Source organism: Lytechinus variegatus, chromosome 10 (genome assembly GCF_018143015.1).
Source record: "Lytechinus variegatus isolate NC3 chromosome 10, Lvar_3.0, whole genome shotgun sequence".
NCBI lineage: Eukaryota > Metazoa > Echinodermata > Echinoidea > Temnopleuroida > Toxopneustidae > Lytechinus > Lytechinus variegatus.
The window spans coordinates 20,128,035-20,148,887 of NC_054749.1; the positions used below are offsets into that span (position 1 = coordinate 20,128,035).

The window sequence follows — 20,853 nt, forward strand, 5'->3', positions numbered from 1 at the left end:
TGTGTTGTACATACAGCATCTGCAAACTTGTTTCAGTCTTTACTCCTGAATCTACATTGTATAGACATTGTCTCTTGCATGTCATCATCACTTGGCAGATCATTGTAATAAGAGCCTCGGTAAGCAAATTGTGTAACTTACATTTCAATTGTTACTTTTCCTTTGAATTTTTTATGTACCTACATGTACCATCAATTCCTTTTAAAATGTTTAAATTCTGATGTACAAGGCAAAGAAAACCAAACAAATGATGGTATTGCAAGCATTATAACACTTATAGTATACGATTCCTGAAACGCATGATTTTGGGGGGCTAAAGTCGGGGTCAACTCAATTTTCAGATCATTAATTGAACATGAACCCTACACAATTATATATGGTTAGAAAGGTCTGAATGTGTTCTGTCATAATATAGCATTATTTTTGTCAAAGGGGGACTACACAAAATTTTATGACAAAAACCATGAGATTAAAATACTTTGTCAGATAAATGTTTTTTAAGTTGAAAGTGCATCACGAAAGCAAAAATCACCATGTAACGCAAAAGGGGGTGACCTCATGACGCATGACCCTTGTTATTTTGTATTTTATTATAAGAAATTAGGTTTTTTCAAAAATTTCTACCAAGAACTAAAACAATTGGATTGACAACTGATTATGTGCATTAGTTATTTACTGCCAAAACTTATTTCATCATCATGGAGACGCATGTATGAAAAAAGGAAACATTTATGATTTCATGTAATAACAAAAGAAAAAGGAAAGTGGGAATGCGACATCATCAGCCCACCTAATGAATATTAAGGCCCGGATCCAGGGGGACACGTGCCCCCCCCCTTTTGAGAAGCAAAATTACAAATTCTTAGTCAAATTTTTGGGTAAGAAATATCCTTAATTTGTGTCAAAATTTCCCTTTAAAAAATTTGCCCCCCCCATTTGGAAAATCCTAACTGTTTTCATAAAATATTGACAAAGTTTAGAATTAAATGACTTTGTAACTTGTTTTCCAATTTTGATGAAATTTTCACCATTTTGCTCTGTGAATTTTACTCTGTTTATGTAGATATTAATATTTTCAGCTCGGACCATACCTTTAAGTGAAAAGCTCTCAGCTAAGTAATGTACAGTCCTATGTAAAAATATGTTATACAAAAGACTTTATATGTAGCAGTCTTAAAAAAGTATGGAGCAAATTGCAGTGCGATACCAGGAAAATTATTCCCATGCAGTTTTTAGGAACATAAAAGTTTTAAAAATCTTTTATTTTTTAAATCCTAACCTTCGATCTTATATAATACAAACTGCACTTTTAGAATTTCCAAATAAGTGCACCATCTTCCTGTTATCAAATTCCAGAGCTATAAATAAAATGTCCAGTCAGCAAAAATGAGATTGCCGAATTCCTTTGAGTGAGTCACATGCTAACAAAAATAAACATTGATCATTTTAGTGAGTTTGGATTTATTCTGTTCAGAGTACATTTAGATAGTGGAGGATCATTTCCTTTTAAGAATGCGTGTCCACATAAAGTCAGATTATTCCTTTAATATTCATGTGATCAATATGTACAGAAACAGTGGTGCTCAAAAGTTTTTAGTGAACCCCATTAAAAATGAATGTGTAAAGTGTTCAAGTTCTGCATGTTTAAAGATATTCAGTTGTGAAGTTGGGTGATGAAATATTACATTCAACAAAGTTTGTTTCTCTGGGATTGCTGAATATTGTAGTGTTGTTTACTCATGTACAGTACATTCAAAACTCAGCAAGAAAGATTGATTTTGTGGTTGGGTTCATTAACTTGTGAGCACAACTGTTAGTAAGTGTAGTGAAACCCGGGGGGGGGGGGGGGGGGGGGGCACTTCCATTGACGAGTGGATACCATGCGCGACCATGGGGTCTTGAAAATCACCCTAAACACGTAATTTCCATATTCTAAAGATGCACCCCTGAACAAGATTGGTTTGTGAAACCCTACCCTTAACAAGTATTGGAAACAAAACGATTAGCAAATATTCCCTGAAATGAACCCCGAAACAAGTACAGGAATGTTTTATTGTTACGGGTCCATCGGTCGTCGGCTTTACCTCATTTGGTTTAGTACAACCCCACCTTCTACACCTCGTGCAAATCGGACTCTAAACATGAAATTTTGGGGCAAAAAGGACATCCTTTATAAGACATTTTAATTTTGTTTTATCAATCCCGCAAATTTGACCCTAAACACATAATTTTCCTAGCAAAATAGATACCCTTTTTTCATTATTTTTGTTTTTGACACCCTTATCAACGTGCCCTATCGTGAAAAAGACATCCTTTTTACATGTTTTTTTTTTGTCGTGCATGGTATCCACTCGTCAATGTAAGTGCCCCCCCCCCCCCCCCGGAGTCAAACATATTTTCTGAAGTCCATTCACTTTTAATAGTCAAATCTGCTCGTCTTCCTTATCCTAATATTTCCATTTGATGAAAAAAAGCAATGAACAATAAAAAGGGGAACACTTAGTCTGCAGGCACAGACCGACCCTAAAACTTTGATCAACAAGTGGTCCTTCACACAAGAAACATACATGTATAACAACTTGCCGTTTCCTTCAGTACTCAGGTGACAGGTCATGGTAGGCTGGACCTCTTAATTCAAGTGAAGGGTTTGCTCAGCAGACTAGGCTCATACAGACATGGGAATGTTATACCCCTTTCATAAACCAATCCGCCTAAGAGTATTGCAGATAATTCAATAAAAATTGCGTTCATAAACTCCGAAAATAATCCGCGCTATTTTTACGAGCGCCCGTCCTGAAAAAGGAGGATATTCATCATGGCTACCGCACACACCCCTCCGATGCGGTTGTGTTGGAAAAGGGTGACCTTGTGACCGCTCCATGGCAATTATCCGCATTACTTTTGAAATGCGTTCATAAAGTCAAAATCTGGTCCCGATGCTGCTATTATGCGGATAATTGCATCATCAAAATAATGCGGTAACCCTGGTCCCCCTCCGATTTTACGACCAAATTATGCTGCTATTAGCCGCATAATTGGGTTTATGAAAGGGGTATTACTCTGAAAGGACCCTTATCCCTGTAATACATGTGTATCAAGTTGATAATATGTTATTACAAAAACCATTAAGTGAATTATTTTCTTTTTTTTTGAACTTATAATATCGAACAGTTTATAGTGGTGTGCTGGTTGAGAACCTATTTTCTAATTCTAATAGTGTTCTCAAACCTGCTTTAGATCCCCCCCCCCCCCATTTTGGAATTGACTGCAGCAGTAGCTTCAAATGTACATGTCGAACTGAGACAAGTTTACTGAGTTTAATCCCCCCCCCATCGTCTGTCTGTTTTATTATTGTATTTAATATACACGCAGGATATCCTTCCCTAGCCAGGTCCCTTCCTGTGAGATCATCGTGCTACCGGTCTGACTTGAATTCTTGGCTATTTTCAGTCACTATCGTTGGAAGCGAGAGAGAGGGGAAGAGATTGCGGAAGCCCTCGAGTACACACAGTTGTTCAGGACGAATTTCCTGTACGTGAAACTGTTGGATTCCCCCCTAATAAGGGAAAGTTCAAATTCTAAACAGCGTTACTGTGTTAGTTGACAATGATTTCACCTCAGCTACTATCTCTCTTGCTCTCTCTCTCTCTTCCCATATACCATTGAACTTTGTCATATAGACTTGTGATAACATGACCAAAACTAGAGAGGAACTTCAGGAAGGAAAACCCTTTTCACTTGATGTCATCCATTCAGAAATGTTAGCCGGAATTAGAATTTGACATCACTTGTGTTTTTCTCTGTCATCGTACATAATCCCTAGAAATCCCTATAAATACCAAGAATGTAAAGTATGGAAGATTCATACCTCTCCTGACTAGACTAATAGGACAACAAATACTGCACATGTCTTACAAAATGATTCTTACAGAAACGGCTACTAATGTTTTGCCAGTGGGTTCTTGTAAGTAATGTGATTTGTAGTTCCTTAATTTTGAAATTTTAAATGATCGATTTTCTGAAAAATGTCCTTGAAAGACATTTGTAACCAAATTGGGAATGTTGACTTGACTTATGTTCTGTCACATTTTAGGGTGTATTTACAATTTTACTTAGGCCTTTTGTATATTTACCAAATGTACAACTGTTTGTAGAGCATCTTAACGGTATCCTGATTACACATCCCAGCCTTACATACTCTGACTTTAATATGCAAACAGTGAGATGTAGACACCATTGCCACATTAGCCATGTCTCTGCACCCATAAGGTAGCTGCAAACAGTCCACTCAGCAATTTTCTCTTCCCCTTCAAGCTGAAACAGTCACACAGCCTGGGACGAGCTTGTTGACATAATCCCTTAAATCAAATATCCCGCTGACTGTCGCTGCTTGTAGTATGCGCCCTGCCTCTCTCACTTGCAGCGAGTATTAACTCTTCCTCTTGTACTCCCTCTCCCTTATTCATGCTCTCTTGATAACAGACTGGCAGACACCTCAGATCCAGCAGACTCAGCAGCAGTTCACGCCAAACCATTTCGGACAGAGCAGTCTTGAAGGATCCGCCGACTTCTCTCACCTCTGTGTTTTTGCTGACCAGGCGCAATCCGTCCAGGGTCATCAGAGTTCCAGCAGACAGGCCTTGCCCTTCCACCCGCATTCGCAGAGCTTCCAGCAGCAAGTGTCTCAGGCGACATTCTTTGGTCCCGGTCACCTGGCTGGTGCAGTCTTTCCAACTGAGACCATGGTGCGTAAGGCAGGACCGACCAACATGAAGGTAACTAGAAGTGACATCTGGCTTTAATCATGGCTCATCCATGTGTTCAGGCTTTTAACCCTGATCTTGATCAGTTCGGGATATGTGAGAAAAGGAATTCAAATCACTTCAAATAAAATCAATTTTTAAATAATGCAGTATTCCAAAGACTAAGAATGCACAGTGAGTTTCATAATATCGGTTATGAGCATATGCTGGTTCATATTGTCTCGAGGGATTTTTGGGGTCATACAAAAATAGCAAATTACAAAGTTTGATTAAAGAAAGATATTCTGTCATACAAAGTAGGATATTCTTAATTTTGTCCCCATCAATTTATTAGATTTCCTTTATCAATTCTATTGAGGGTTGCATAGATATAAAATACCAAACTTACTACCATTATCATTTCATAAGATAAATGAAAAATGTATATACATTTCATTAATATAGAGATTAGATTATATAGCTTACATTAAACAACTTTTGGTTTCCCATTGAACTGAAGTTAAAAGCCTGAATTGTGTGGATGATAATCTTAATGCAACAACAAAAAATATAGGATGAAATTTGTTAATTTCATATGTGTTAATCAAATTTTATGAAACAAAAACATTAAGCAAATTTATTCAAAGTTTGTATTCACCCAAACTCTGATTTGGATAATCAGCCATCTTTTTTAGCATCGTTTATTGAATTTTGAGAGTATTAAGTTCCAACAACCAGTTTGATCTTTCAGTGATTTATTACCCCATCCCCCCACTTGTTATTCTCTTTTTCTGTTATTTGTTGAGTGGATGCAAGAAAAAAAAATTGGATGTAATTTCATCAAAGTTAAAATTCAGTTTGGCGAAGTCATGACCAAAATGCCACACATCCACTTTACCAAGTTGTCTTGTGCCCTGTCTCAAAAAGAGTTGTAATTGATCTGGGTCTGTTTCATAAAGACTTTTTATAATAACAAATGCACAATTTCTATAACAAATTCACTATCAGCCAATCAGAGTGAAGGATTTTGGTAGCTTTTAACTGTTATTGCAAATTTGTTATTATAACAAGTTTTAGGAAATAATGTACAGTGTATGCCACTGATCAATCTAAATTATAGAAATCCTTCAAGGGTGTCATAATAATTCATGTAGGATGTCTTCGGAATCAAAACAAGGATGCGTTTACTGTATGAGCATTATATTTAGATCACACTTAAAAAAGAACATATATTCTCGAAAATGACGTAACTGGGGTTTTATAATTGTGATTGATCAGATCAATCACAACTCTTTTTCAGAGGGTTCAGCTTATGTATGGATACGTAATGTGGACTACATGTCCATATTTTTTAGACGTAATGTTCATTTGGTCTAACAACACTAGGCCTACTCATGTGCATGTACAGGTGCCTACTCATGTGCATGTACAGGTGTATCTCGCAAGACAATGGCCCGTATTCTGAACTCGAGTTTAAATTAAACCCTGGTTTTAAGTGGTGGTTTAACTATGGAGAGCCAATTGGGGCACAGATCCCTAAGAGTACAAATCCACTTGATTATCTGATTTGACCCTCGCATTGTTAAGAATTGTCTGGGAATGATAACTGAAGTATTTTTCTTCATTATGAAAGCAAATTTAAAGGAAACAAATAGTAAATATAAGAAAAATACAGTATGAACAGAATTTTGGGCTCCCCATAATTTTAGCACAGTTAGACTGGTCTAAGTTAAATCCAACTTCAGAATACGAGCCATAGGGTCCTGTTTCAGTTGCACGAATATACTACATGTACTGTATTTTTTTTTCATCCAATGGTATCCTCCATCCATGGCAATGATGCTTTGAACTGAGCATCCAACCAAAATTATTTGTGTCATGGAAGTTACTGTACTATTGGATGGCAAACCTACAAATTTTGTGCATTGGCTCTCTAGTCATTAATATTTTACATGTTAAAACTAATTTGGTAAAGTGGCAAGGACATTATTTGAATGTTAGAAAAACGGCAGTAAGGCTAAGCCAAAGAGGCTGCATGTATTAGAGTATTGGATCAAATGATATTAGATCCAACCTGATATGTGAAGCTGACCAAGTGGGTTGAGCTTCATGTGGCATAAGAACCATAGACGATTTGGGAATTGGACCAAAAACTTGCATCATGTAATAAATTATCTGGATAAATGAGAACAAACTCTGGTTGTTGGAGCTCTCTGACAGGACACTGTATAAATTTTGAAGTAACGTTACAGTATTATCAAACTTTTTTCAGAATGGCACGTAGTAGCAATAGTTAACCAACACAGGTAAGTGGGTGTAATAATAGAAATATGAAAGATATTGAAATGAATCATAATGTGAATGGTTCCCATTAGTTCATGTATGTGTTTGGACCACCATGCTGTTTCTTGAATTTTTAGTACTATTAGTCTCATTTCAAATCAAGTGCTCTTTCAAGCTGTTTGAATTCATAATCGGGAGAAAACAATGCAATGTTCATACAACTGTATACATATTTTCATGATCAGTTACACTTCATCTGCATCATAATATTGCTTTTAATAGCTGTGTGAATAAAATGTAATGGCTATACAAATTTTTCACAATGCTAATATCAAAGGAATAAAAGCAAATTAAGAAAATATCTCCTGGAGAGTGTTTCATCAACATTTTTGTCCGACAAGTTGTCAGATCTGACATCTTTCTCTGACTCTGATTGGCTGTGAGGCACTGTTACTATGGTAACTGTCGGATAAAATGGGACTTGTCGGATAAAACATCCGACAAGTCCTTTCATGAAACGCTCCCCAGATCTCCATTTATATTCAAAGATGTGCACTCATACCAATACATTTTATGTTTGTCATGTCATTTATTGATACACCCCATGATATTGATAAATGAAGAATGTATTTTCTCTTGAGTGAAAATGGAGAAGTAAAAATATATATAGATTTATCACATGTACATGTACTTCTGAATTTGTAATTTTTTTATGCGGTTATCTCTTTAATTGATATTTTGCACATTTTACAGACCAGAAACCTGTATGTTCTATTGTTGCTTTATTAAAGTTCATGTATTTCTGTGTCTTCCTTTTGTGCTTGCATAATCTCTTCTAAGTATTTCATACTTTTTCCTCATTGTTTTATGTACATGTACTTCATATCTTCAAACCTACTACAACCCAAACTCATAATGATCTCATCTCCATTCTACATCATGTGTGCATGCCATAGCCACACGTACACTCCTGTGTGTGGATATCCTCCAAAACATGAACCAATTCAACCAACAGCACGGTAGCCTCACTGTTGCATTCCTTGCTCGACGATGTGTTTCCCCAAATATCCTGGTCCCGTTAAGATGTCGTGATTGCCTTGACATGCGGGAAATCAGACAAATTTGTAGGCATCCCTCTCTGGCCATTGGGGTAACATCTGTGCCAACTGTGCCTCAAGCGATCAGTGTGTTGGTGGGCTTATTTTGAGGGATTCCTCGGTTATGATGGATGGGGGCCATATCTTTATGAAATGAAGAGATGGCTCGAGACAAGACAAAGAAGTGGGGAAAATTAACCAATATTCTTGATGAATCATTTTGGTTCTGTCAGCACAAAATTTTATTGAAAGTTACACTTGAAATTAACCTGAACGACAATATGAGTTCAATCATATTCAATACGTCATTAAAAAAGTGGTTAAGGTTAAAGATTATATATCCTTGGAATGAAGAGATGAAGGTAGACAGGACAAAGAAGCACTAGAAAAATCCTCCTTCTTGCATTGGAAATGAATTTCATGAAATCGGTGCTGAATCGGTTTATGATTTGTAGAATCGGGCAAAAATACTTGGAATAGGATACATTTAATATTTCTGTAGGCTACTACTATTCATTTTGTGTGAATTTTAAAAAGCATGCCGTTCCAGAATATATGTGAGGTCTGAACTTTGACAAAGGAAGGAAATTAATAATATAAAATATAAAAGATTGAAAAAGATCTTTTTCAGTCTAAAATATTTTACAGGGACTTGCAGGTCTTTACGTTAATTAATGTACTATGCTGAGAACATAGTCTGTATCTAATCTGTCATTACTTGAGAAACACTCTATTATATGTGAAGGATTTCAATTTCTCTGGGGCTTCTACCGTATTACCACCCTGGTAGTTGCCACAATCTGCAGTTAACTCAATTAGTTTTATTGATATCCATTTAATAAGTTTCATAATGCATATTGAGTCATGGATGATACAATCTACAAAGAATCAAATCAGTGAGAACTAGAGTGGATTCCCAGTTGACACTTCTTGTCCTTAAGAAGTCGGTCTGCAGAGGGATTGTTTCTGTTGTCACTTTGCAACGAGTCTTGAAGGATGAAAACAAGAGGGTTCTATTTATAAATTGATCAGAAATTCGCTGAATTTTTAGGGAATGAATTCCTCACCAACCTAGGCTTTCTCTTATTTTTTGCTTGTCTTTCGTGGCGCGTTTGCAGGTGTCTGCGGAAAGGGAGAATAAAAGCGTGTCTCGGGCCTGTCAGTTCCGTTTAGAGTGTGGATATATCCCATCAGGACCGCAGGGTGGGAAAAGAAAAATGGACTTTTTTAATCTGTTTACTTGACTCGCGCCAGGCGGAGTTTTTCCTGCTCTCGTTAGCGCAGAGGAAAAAATGTGATGATTCAGAGTCGAGCTGACAGGAATCGGCGATTGCAATCTCGAAAGTGTTCTGATCGAGAAAAGTGATGTGTTTCTGCGCTTGTTAGAAATGTAGGAAGGAAGGCAAAATTATACAATTTAGTTGCAAGCTTGCAATATGCTGCTGATGATTATAATACACTACACATGTTCATGTTGTGTAGCGGTTTATGGGTCTTATCTTTAAGCCTAAATATCTTTCTATTAAGCCCCCTTTCTTTCCTGTTTGAAATTTCATTATAAAAAGGATGCGATTCTTTTTTCCCTTCACATTAAAAAATAATAAGACATCCCTTACACCATGTACATGTGCATGTAGAGATTTATTTTCTTGATTACCATCTAAAAACACGTGAATTATCAAAAGCTAAACTATTTTTTTTTACAAAACAGGATGATATATATTGTCTGCCTATTCACAGTGGAGATATGCAAATCAATTCTTCAATCATGCTTCATATTTGTTAGTTTGCATCATAGAGGTTGCTGTTGCCCATTTTAGGAGTGACGCATGCTTTAAATTTTGATTGTACTTTTTGCTTTGATAACTCATGCAAATCTGCACGTATTTTAGTGTGAGTCTGTAAAGTCAATATTATCCTGACCCAAATCACATTCATAGGTAGTGATGGTCCTCAGTTAGAATCAATAACAAAATTAAATGAACATTATTGAATTCACGTCAATACAGACGTATTGTAAGAAATGTTTTCTCATCTTTGGAAATATTTTTCATCTATTGAAATATGTTTGTCTTCCAAACATATGCAGACAAGGTTTAAAAAAAAAAGTTGTGCTCACAAGTACCATTCTCTATGTAAGTTTACAGAGCATACATGTAAGAAATAAACTGCAAAAATGCATGAGAGGGATTTCGGTTTTAAATAGAATGGTCATGGTCATAAACGGAAGGATGTCTTTTTGCACGTAAGCATTTTTCATAGTGCCCATCCAAAAAGAATTAGCAATCAGGTCATAGTGATAAGGAATCTGAAGATTGTTTAATATCTAAGGTCAACTCAAGTGACTTTGAGAAATTTCTCTGTATTGACCTTCTCTGAAAGAGAATGTGCATCAAGATCAGTGAAAATGCACATGAAGATGCTAATGAAAAGATATGAGTAGATATAGATGATGTAGAAAGGTTTCCTAAATTTTCTTATGTTCATCCTCTTCATCAATTCTAATAAAAAATACAAGCAAACCAGCTCTGTAACAGACAGTTTGATCTGGACACAAAATGATAAATGATTTGATAAATGAAAATTTATTAAAGATTTAGAACACTCCCCCACTCCCTCCTCTCCAAAGAGAAAAAAATGAAAGAAATCAGGTAGTTAAAGAGAGGTAAATGTATTCAATTCATTCCTGTTCTACAAAGACAAGTAAATAATCTCTATAAAAGGCAGTTGCACCCCCCCCCAAATTTATCAAAATTTCGAAATATCCCCCCCAAAAAAATAAAAAATAAAAAATAAATCAGCTAGTAGGAGAAGGAAATTCTAACAAATACACCCCATGTTTTATACAAATTTTTTTCAAATAAAAAATATAAAAAATGTAACCACTTTGCCCCCACTCTGATAAATTGACACTACAGGTAAAAAAATGAAAATGATATAATTGTGTAGTTGTAGTGAACTTTGCTAATACTTTTCCAACAACATCTCAAATCGAACGATGCCTAGATCCTGGGAAAAAGTTTTATTTGCTTCAGCTGGAGACAGTGATAGCATGTGATCTTACAATGATAAAAGTTGTAAGACATCGCCCAGGTCAATGAACTATCTCTTAAACATTACATAAAATCTATGTGCTTATCAGTTTGTGTATCTGTAAAGTAAGCTTGAATTAGCAATCATTTCCTTCTGCAACAGAATGCCTAGTGATTTTTTTTTAAATCTTCTTACATTGAATAGTCATCAGTTCGGAACATGTGTAGTGTAGGCTTTCCATTTTGAATTTATGCTTTTGATACATGCATTTACAGAGCTAACAAGTCTCACGCATTGTGCGTGAGACTCACGCATTCAGGGTCCGTCTCACGATCTCACGCATGGCACCCATTTTTCTCACGCATCGGGACCCGACAGAAAAAAAAGAGAAAAAGTAGCATTCGCCAGATTATACGACTGACCGACCGCCTTCGCTTCGCGTCTAGCTAGCCCGGCACGCGAGACGAATCGAGAGTGCAGTCAGCGCACATAGAGATGTATACATCTCTATGTCAGCGCACAGCTAGTACGGGTTGATAATACCAAGGAGATATCAGAGGTGATATCTCTCTGATAATACGATGAATCGCGTGCGTGCATCGCAAAAATCTCGCGTGCGTGCATCGCATGTTTTTGGGTTTGAAGCCCATATCTCATGCGCGCGCGCGCCTTTTCGCAACGTACGAGTGTAAGTACTGGCCGCGCGCGCAAAGAGACGTCGAGTCATGAAAATCTCACGCATAACATTTTTTTGAACTTGGCATCTCTGCATTTAGTTCAAAACATATTGTGTCCTTGTTTTTGCTAGTATCATATTCAATACTGATTGACATTGAATACCTGAAAAGATGTATTTGCTTGCTTTCCAAAAAGCTGTATGTCAGGGATGTCTTCTACTAGCAAAAAAAGGCATCTCAATTTCTCATTGTAAACATCAATTTCTTATAACAGGTGGTTGCTCCCCGTAAAATTTCTTTTGAACACCCCCTACCCTACAAGTTATACATGTGCAACAAAATAATATAGTGTACATACATGTACATGTACTAGACACCCGAAAGAGTACATGTGTGTGTTTTTTTTCAGAAACATAGAGGCTGATTTGTGATTATTCAGCAAAATATAACTTCCTCCAAAAGTCCAAATAAACTTAATGGTATTTATTTTCTCCAAGGACCATACAGGTCTGTAATTGATCAATATACATGATTAAACATAGGAATTCGTAATCTTTTTATGATGACCTTGCCTGTGACTTTGTGCTGTAAATTGACAAAGTAATCTTGGCAATGGGATAATTTTCCACTCAGTATCGACCCATCTCAAAGCCACGTGTTAAGCGTGTCGTGACCACTGTCTATGTTTGAACAATCTTGCTTTTTGTCGTATCAGCTTATTTCTCTTAGCAAGAATTGGCTTAGTGCAATAGTTATTGGACTTTGTATCTCAAGGAAACTTTAGAAAAGTTCATTGTCGTTTAATTTGGTTAAAATTTAACTTGTTTTATGCTTTACTGGCAACAAATTTGGCAGGAGTTAGTAAAAACAAAGTAAAGTGGGCACATGTGAATGAGTAAGTTAAAAGCCATCTGTTATTAAGTTGCAACCAGATATGAATTGAATCAGAGAAACAAGGAATAGATCTTATTCTTATTGTTGTTAAAAAACTTGAATTGTAGCCAAAAATATTTTTACAGATTGAGAAACATTTAGAAAAATCAAACTAATCGATGCTTAAAATTTATAGAAATTTTGAATACCGGTAGTGTGTTGAAGATCTATCGTTTTCTTTTTCTTTATTTTCTGAATTCGAATAAGTTCAGATTTTTCGATAATGAAATATTTCACACAGCATTAAGTTTTTTGTGAAAGGGTGTTGATTTTTCAGAATTATTATTAATTAATTTGTTATTTCATTTTGTGATTTTTCACGTTTTTTACAAAAAAATATTAAGGTCACTGTGGAATGAGACTGATTTTTATTTTTTTTCTTTCTTCAAGGTTGCATTAGGTATAGATAAAGTTATGAAAATTTGTGTGAAATGGGATCTAGTGACATGTAAAAAAATGTATTAATAGTCTAAGTTCTTTGCAAACTTAAATTTTCGGTGTGAAAGGGGTTTAGGGGTATTAGAAGAAGATACTATACAGGTTCAAGTTCCATATTCCCCTCCCTGAGGAGGATTTGAGTCATTTACGAATGTTATGTGACAAACCTAGGCATCGCTGAGAACTTCCTTCCGGCCCATGCTGGATGATTTCTACTCTCTGTTGTGTTTGATATGTGAGAGCAAGGGAAACAGAGGAGAGATTTCTTCACATTAGGCGGTGCTGCACCAGCCCGAGTTTGCTCAATCTTGAGATTTTAGCCCGATCGGCCGTCTTCACGATTAATCTCGAGATTCACGAAACTCCGTCTCCACCATCGCAAGAAGAGCGATTCCTGCTCGAGCGAGGCATTGATGCATTATGGTCTGACGCCGTGAATAAATAATCCTGAGTGCGTCTGCACCTACAAATTAGCGCGATAATTCATAAAATAGCATGCTATTTTGCAAATAATCCCAAGTTGACTTGTTGCAATCTTGAGATTAATCCTACAAACTAGCGCGATAATTGCGTCTCCATTTCACATAATCTCGAGATTGTTCAGATCGGGATAATTTGCCGGATCAGAAATAGCACGCTAATTTGAAAACTCGGGATGGTGCAGACGGCCCTATTGATAAATTTTAGAGTTGAGTGATCTCCCTTGAGGATGAATTTCACAATGATTGAGACAAGTGTTATCATTTCTAATGATGCAATTTGTTTGGATGATGGTTTGTGCATGCCAATTTTCATGACTAATTAAATTTGGTAGTTTGAATTGTGACAAAGACAAAAATTAAAAGGTAGAAGATTTTTAGTGGGTGATTTCAAACTTTACTCTTTTTTTTATTTGTAAGTTGTGCTTCCCCCCCCCCTACAATAGTACAATAGTTTCTGTCATATGATATCTTGGAAGAAGCAAATTTCATTTTTTGACAAGGGGGGGGGTAAATTTTTTCTCATTCATAAAGATCTATAAATGAAGAAATCCCAATATCTTAAGATTTTTGCAGGTGCAAAAAATTAATAAAATTTTCAGCTGATCATTGATCACAGAAATAATTTGAGTGTGCAACGTGAACATATTGTTGGATTATCTGATTCCTTGTTTCTTTTTCATGAGACATATTGAAGCACATGAGGATTAAAAAAAAAATCAATTTTGGTGAAGTTGTCTGTCATCACACTCATTTTCAAGGAACTGCTAAATTAGTTTTGAAAAGTTCATGATGTAGTAATAACAGTCCATGACGAAGGAACGATCCTTACAGACATTTAAAGGACAAATGCTATCTGATTAGTCCATATAAAAACCATATTTTTCCTTGGAATTTTGGCCGTAAGTTCACAAGATTTTAGATCATTTTGAATTATGTGAATAGTCAACAGAAGTTCAGTTACAGATCAAACTTAAACATGTTCATTAGAAACATGAATTATGTCACATATTGATTATGTGAAAAGACTGGTTTTGTTTTTCTTGATCTAAATTGAATTTAAATCCTTATACAGACTTATATAATATCTGGTAATCCGGTTTACATATTATAGGCTTGCTATGAAATTGTTCTTACAAAGACCTACATGTAACAACAAAATATTTGAGGGCATGGTGCCATGGTCTCACAAAACCAGTTATCAATTGCATGTTACAAGCTACTGAAACCCTGCTATACGATTGGCTGAGAACAAATTTGTTGTAGAATTCTAGTACTCTTTAATTATATTTATGCTATACATCCATGCATAGTTCTCTATTGACTTACATGTACATTTTGTGTTAAGACACTCATAATGATTAGCTCGTACATGTAGTTCACTTTGTTATTGAAATGAAAAGGATTTTCAAGGTGAATTTCAAGATAAAGGTCAAATAAAAATGGGGAATGCTTCATTACAATCACTTTCCATCTGATGCATCAGCAATTAAAAAAATCAAACAACTATTACATTATCTTTTCTTGATAAAGTGCCTTGTCCTTCCGTGAAAAGTCTCCCCGGACTCTTTGTCAGTGGTAGTTAAAATCAGTCAATGGAACGGCATCCGATTGTAACGAGATTCCTCTCTAAGGTGGGGACATCGTCATCATATTATGAGATATCTCCTTTAACGCATTAATGCAGTCATATCCCTTATGAATTTAAGTGCTGAAGAAGGGAAAATTATGGAACGGGATGGAGATAAAATCCTGATCAAGAACCTTGGGTCATGTTTGTCCTCGTTATTTTTTTCAAGAGCTTCGAGGAGAGAGGGGAAAAGAGATGCAAAAAGAAGTAAACACGATATGATGACAATACATGCAATTCTAATTAGGATATAGTGATGGCGATGATCATGATGATGATGAAGATGATTGTGATGTGATCAAAAGAATTTAAGGTGATGAATAGCTTACTCTTTTATGTGCTAATTCAGGTTCTTCAATTTACTTGTTGAAATTCTAGTCCCTGGGATTTTTCTTTTCATTCACAAAAAGTACTTAAAAATATGAAAAACTGAATATATAAAAGAACATAATAAAAAGGCATATTGGTGTACAATGTACCATAGGGCATTGAATTGAGAGAGAGAATACAATTATGATTGACAGAGATGGGTAACATTTTGAGGAGACGACTTCAGAAGAAACCGCACAAAGTGCACGAATACCATGTCCTGAGTTGTTCCAAGGGATTAAGAGTAGATTGGTCCCTAGAGATGGCCCCCATCAGTCATTTCCCCTTCCCTTTGCTCAGGATCACTGACTGGGGAAGAGGGTATTTCCCCCCTTCAACCTCACCACAACCAAACCTTGTATGTGTACACCAGCCTATTCAAAAGGGAAAGTTTGCAGAAGTGTCCCTGTTTAGTTTTACATGCCGGTATGATGGTGATTCCATCTATAGGGACATTGCATTGAGACAGCTTTTAACTGCATCACACTTTGAATTTTTACAGAATTTTGAATTGAAACAGTTCTTGCTGAGTAACATGTTAGCTCCAATACACTGTATCTGAAGTCCTGATTTTTGCAGAAAATTACAGTTCAATAAAAACTTGTCAGTCAGTGTGTGTGATTTAACTGCTCATCATTGCCATGTTCTTCTTGAACAATACCTGCATACACTGAACTATCATGTACATTGTACATTATATACTGTAATATACCTCAAGTTTTAAACAAACGATGGATATTACAATTTTTAATGTCACTATTAAACATCTATACTGTACACAATCATGTTTGCTCTGTCCATCTGTACAATATGAAGTTGTGTATCCATTACAAAGTACATTTTCATACCATGCTTCCTACCATGTAACTCCGTGAGGGCGATTCATGCAAACATTCATCAGACATATTTTCATCGCTGCATCAATTTCAAGATTTGTCGGTACTTGAAAAAAAACAAAGAAAATACATTCCCCATGTATTTGATATGATCACACATTGTGTGGATCATATTTCCACAAAAAATAGTGTCATACGTGTATCAGATTTGTTTTCATTTGCTTGACATCACATAATTTCTTGAATAAACCTAAATTGTGGGCATGCCTGATTCCTGGGCCTAATTGCCTATTTGATTTCATTTCTGCTCATTTTAGCAATTATGGATGAATACATCATACATGTATATTGTTCTCTAGCTGGACTTTAATATGCTACATTTTTTAATACCTTTGACTGTTTTACATAATGTATTCAAGTCAGGGTAGTAGTGATTTTTTGTTTCAGTTTGAGGCTATATTGGGCTACGAGCCTTGCAGTAACTTTTTAGATATGTTTTTGTCATTATGTACTGTATATATAATTTTCAGCAGATAGTCGTCCTGTAGAGTTTGTCCACCCCTTGGTCGCGAGAATGGCAGCTCTGACCAATCTATTGCATGGACGAATCCAAACCAGCGGTACAAGTAAATCTAATGTCTCGTCTTCTCTTGTATACTAAAATATTGTTTTGAAGTGTGTAATTTTTTTCCTGTCTTTTCTATTTTGCAGAACAAAATGACTTGAGTGTAGTATTGTCACATTTGTCAAGCAATTTTTTTTTTAGCTTGGAGCTAATACAGTATATTTTCTATACCAATCCTGGCATAATCTCAGCGGGGGCTGCAGCTTTGTCTTTGCCTTCATAAGACTGATGCTATTCAATGCAAAACATCATCAATGCATCTGGGAACCAATGTAGGAAGCATGGCTGCTATAGACTCCTATCTTGTATTCTTCTGTTTTTAATCAATATGCAGTGGATTTTTTTTTATAATGAAAAACTCACTGCAAAAACAGTTGATAAAAAAAGAATAACACAAGATTCTAGTGTATACATGTACATGTAGGTGATGGCTGCAAAGCAGCCAAGCTTCATTGCTAGCGTTGTGCAGAACAGCATCACACTCGTAAAGGCAACTTAAAGCTGCAGCCTCTGCCTTGATTATAGGCTATACCAGTCCAGGCCCCCGTCTTACAAAGAGATCCAATTAATCACATCTATGGACTGCCGTCAACATCTATTATGAACGTTTAAGTTCAAACTATTTTCTAGCTATGATGTATTTTCATGCATTCATTGATATGAAAATTCACTGTGCTTCTCTTTGTTTACAAAGGACATTGTGCAAATTTCCTGTAGAAAAAATTATGACACTTATGGATATAGTTACTATTGACTCTTTGTAAGAAGGGGCCCAGGACTGGAGTTTCATGAAGCTAGTGGATACATTCCCATGATGCCTCATGGAGACTGTGCAGCCCTTGTCTTGAACTCTTGATTATCTTGTGATAGATGTCTGTAGTCAATCTGCGGGTACAAATGTTACGCAAAACTCTTATTGGATTTATTAATTAGCACCAGCAGTTATATTAAGCCTCAAACTATATGGGGATGGTAAACTAAGTTAATGGTAACTTCAATCATAGTTTCCTTCACTACAGTGTATATAAGCATGATAAACATTCAGAAGTAAGATGAAATAAAAAATGTATATCTTTCATTTTTAATAATTTTAGCACAGATATCAGCTCATAAAGTTAATCCAGAGTTCAGGAAAAATAGTCTGCATGTCTCTAGGAAGAAGCAGAAAATTCAAACATGTTTTATTTTCAAAGATTTCAAGACTTCAAATACTTTTGCCAGTTTCCAGCAGGTCTATTAGATACATTTATAAGATGTCTTTTCAATGTATCCTGTAGACCTTTTAGGAAACAAAGCAAAAATAATAGAAAATTTAAGAAGTCTCATGATAGACTTATTTTCCATGTTATCATTTTGTGGAGAGTGTACTGTATTAGATCTCATCACTTTACACTCAACTGTATTTTGTTATTTTGACACTTTAACCATTGTAGAAGAAAGTAGGCTGTATGTTAATACATATTTTATGAAACTATGACTGTTATCTAATGTTTTGTAGAAGGTTTACATATTCATGTATACAGTATGATCTGTACATGTTAACTATCTTTGTGTTAATGAGTCAGGGAGGTGGAAAAAATGCCTCTCAGGTTTGTTAACTCTCCTTAAAAGAAATTTATGTTTCTTTCATACAGGTCAAATCTGCCTTAAATTAATAGCATTTTGTTTTAATTTGGTCATATCCTAACTCTGATGAATGCTTCAGACTTACTTTATTCTACAGGACCTCTTCTTCTTCTACTTTCTCTTCTCTTCTCTTTCTCTTTTCGTATATTTTCTATTTTCCCCATTTATTGACCTTTGTCAGTTTGCCTATATTTACTCCTTGTTTACAACCACTCATCTGGACCTGATCTACAGAAAATATAATATTTGCACCTCTTTAACACGGTTGGTTATCTTTCTATTCTTATTTTTTATTTACACAGGTTCGGCAGGAGATCCCTGTGCAGCCACCTGAACAGGTCATCAATGATGATGAATTGATGAGCTTCTCGGTCCGCGAGCTGAACCGGCGACTCCGTGGCCTTCCGAAGGAGCAGGTGGTGCAGCTGAAGCAACGGCGAAGAACCCTCAAGAACAGAGGCTATGCAGCAAACTGCCGTGAGAAGCGAGTCACGCAGAAAGAATCTTTAGAAGTGGAACAGGAGAGACTCAAGATGGAGGTATGTAAACTCTTTGACAACTGAATTCAATAATCTTCATAGGGTGTGTATGGACAAATAGTACCCGGTTCTTTAATAGGTTCAAGGGTTGAATAGCCATTATAAAAACGTTTCATGTAATTGTGGTGACAAGCCCTTAAGGCTGAGTATGCTTCTTTGACTCTCAATGGTGCATTTACGTAAGCTTGATCTTCATGAGTAGCATCCTAATGAAAAACTTCTCATAAATCCTGGCTTGAACTTTGTCCTATGGTGTGACATTCCTCTCTTGTACATATAAACAGGATTTTATGGTTCTAGGACAACTCACATTAGAGTAATAATTCCCTGGGTATTTGACAAGACTTATCAGAGTAGTTTTTTTCTCTCTCTTAACAGGTGGAGAAGTTAGCCGTAGAGAATGCCAAACAGCGAGAAGCTCTAGATGACCTTCACAGGAAATACAAATCGCTCCTTCATGTTGCTGCTAAAGGAGGTCCCGACAAGATCAAGATTTTGTCTGGACCGTTGACCCTCGCTGACCTCAACAAGGACAACACTATCCCTGGTCCAAGCCACCGACAGGATGTACCTGTTGCAGGGGTCATGGTCAAGCAAGAGGTGGTTGACCAGAGATTAGGGGATTAAAAGATGATCGTAATCCCATCATAACCTTCAAGAGCCGCGAGCAGCAATGTGAACTCTGTAAAGCTTTGATCTACAAGTCGGGCCTTTCCATCTGCGGAGATATGTTAGATGAATAAACATGGGGTTCTTTGATTCAAAAGATATGAGATTAGGATTAAGATTACTTCATGCGATTGTACTTTGTGCCAAGTGAAGATTAAGCCATTATGTGAATATTAATCTTGTGATCTATGACAAGTTCATAAATACACTTATAATCAGTCATCTTTTAGGTGGTTTATAGAATGGCATATTTTCAGATAAGGAAAGAACAAGATAGAGAAAAAGAAGGAATAAATCATTGATGAGTCATTAAAGGTCAAGTCCACCTCAGAAAAATGTTGATTTGAATCAATAGAGAAAAATTAGACAAGCACAATGCTAAAAATTTCATCAAAATCGGATGTAAAATAAGAAACTTATGACATTTCAAAGTTTTGCTTATTTTTAAAAAATAGTTCTATGAGCGAGCCAGTTACATCCAGATGAGAGAGTCAATGATGTCACTCACTATTTCTTTTGTTTTTTTATTGTTTGAATTATACAATATTTCAATTTTTACGAATTTGAAGATTAGGACCTCCTTGCCTGAAACACAAAATGTTAATATAATGGAATTCCACGTGTTCAGGGAGGAAAGAAACTTCATTTCACATGACAATGACCAGAAAATAAAAATATTTCATATAATAAAATACAAAAGAAATAGTGAGTGAGTGATGTCATCAGTTCCTCATTTGCATACCAACCGAGACATGCATATAACTGTTTTGTGAAATTAAGCGAAACTTTAAAATGCCATAGCTTTCTTATATTACATTCGATTTCGATGCAATTTTTAGTGTTGTGCTTGTTGAATTTTTCTCTTTTTATTAAAATC

General features: G+C 35.9%; 1 protein-coding gene across 2 annotated transcripts; it reads left to right on the forward strand.

Moving 5' to 3' along the window:
* Positions 1 to 3,412: 3,412 nt before the first annotated feature.
* LOC121422524 (transcription factor MafF-like) lies at positions 3,413 to 20,327 on the forward strand. Of its 2 annotated transcripts, none has more exons than XM_041617657.1 (4): positions 3,413 to 3,531; positions 4,483 to 4,775; positions 19,071 to 19,307; positions 19,686 to 20,327. In XM_041617657.1, the coding sequence occupies exons 2-4, from the start codon at positions 4,743 to 4,745 to the stop codon at positions 19,932 to 19,934; spliced, it is 519 nt and encodes a 172-aa protein (XP_041473591.1). In that variant the 5' UTR covers positions 3,413 to 3,531; positions 4,483 to 4,742; the 3' UTR covers positions 19,935 to 20,327. The 2 variants fall into 2 exon arrangements, with proteins under 2 accessions (XP_041473591.1, XP_041473590.1); XM_041617656.1 differs by lacking the exon at positions 3,413 to 3,531 and adding an exon at positions 3,863 to 3,964.
* The last annotated feature ends 526 nt before the right edge of the window (positions 20,328 to 20,853 follow it).

Excerpts from the sequence above, each read along its gene's own strand:
- LOC121422524 (XM_041617656.1), top strand. The coding sequence starts at position 3,907 with ATGTCTTACAAAATGATTCTTACAGAAACGGCTACTAATGTTTTGCCA. Across the intron at positions 3,965-4,482 it reads TGTTTTGCCAGTGGGTTCTT|ACTGGCAGACACCTCAGATC; the intron begins GTAAGTAATGTG and ends TCTTGATAACAG. Across the intron at positions 19,308-19,685 it reads AGGAGAGACTCAAGATGGAG|GTGGAGAAGTTAGCCGTAGA; the intron begins GTATGTAAACTC and ends CTCTCTTAACAG.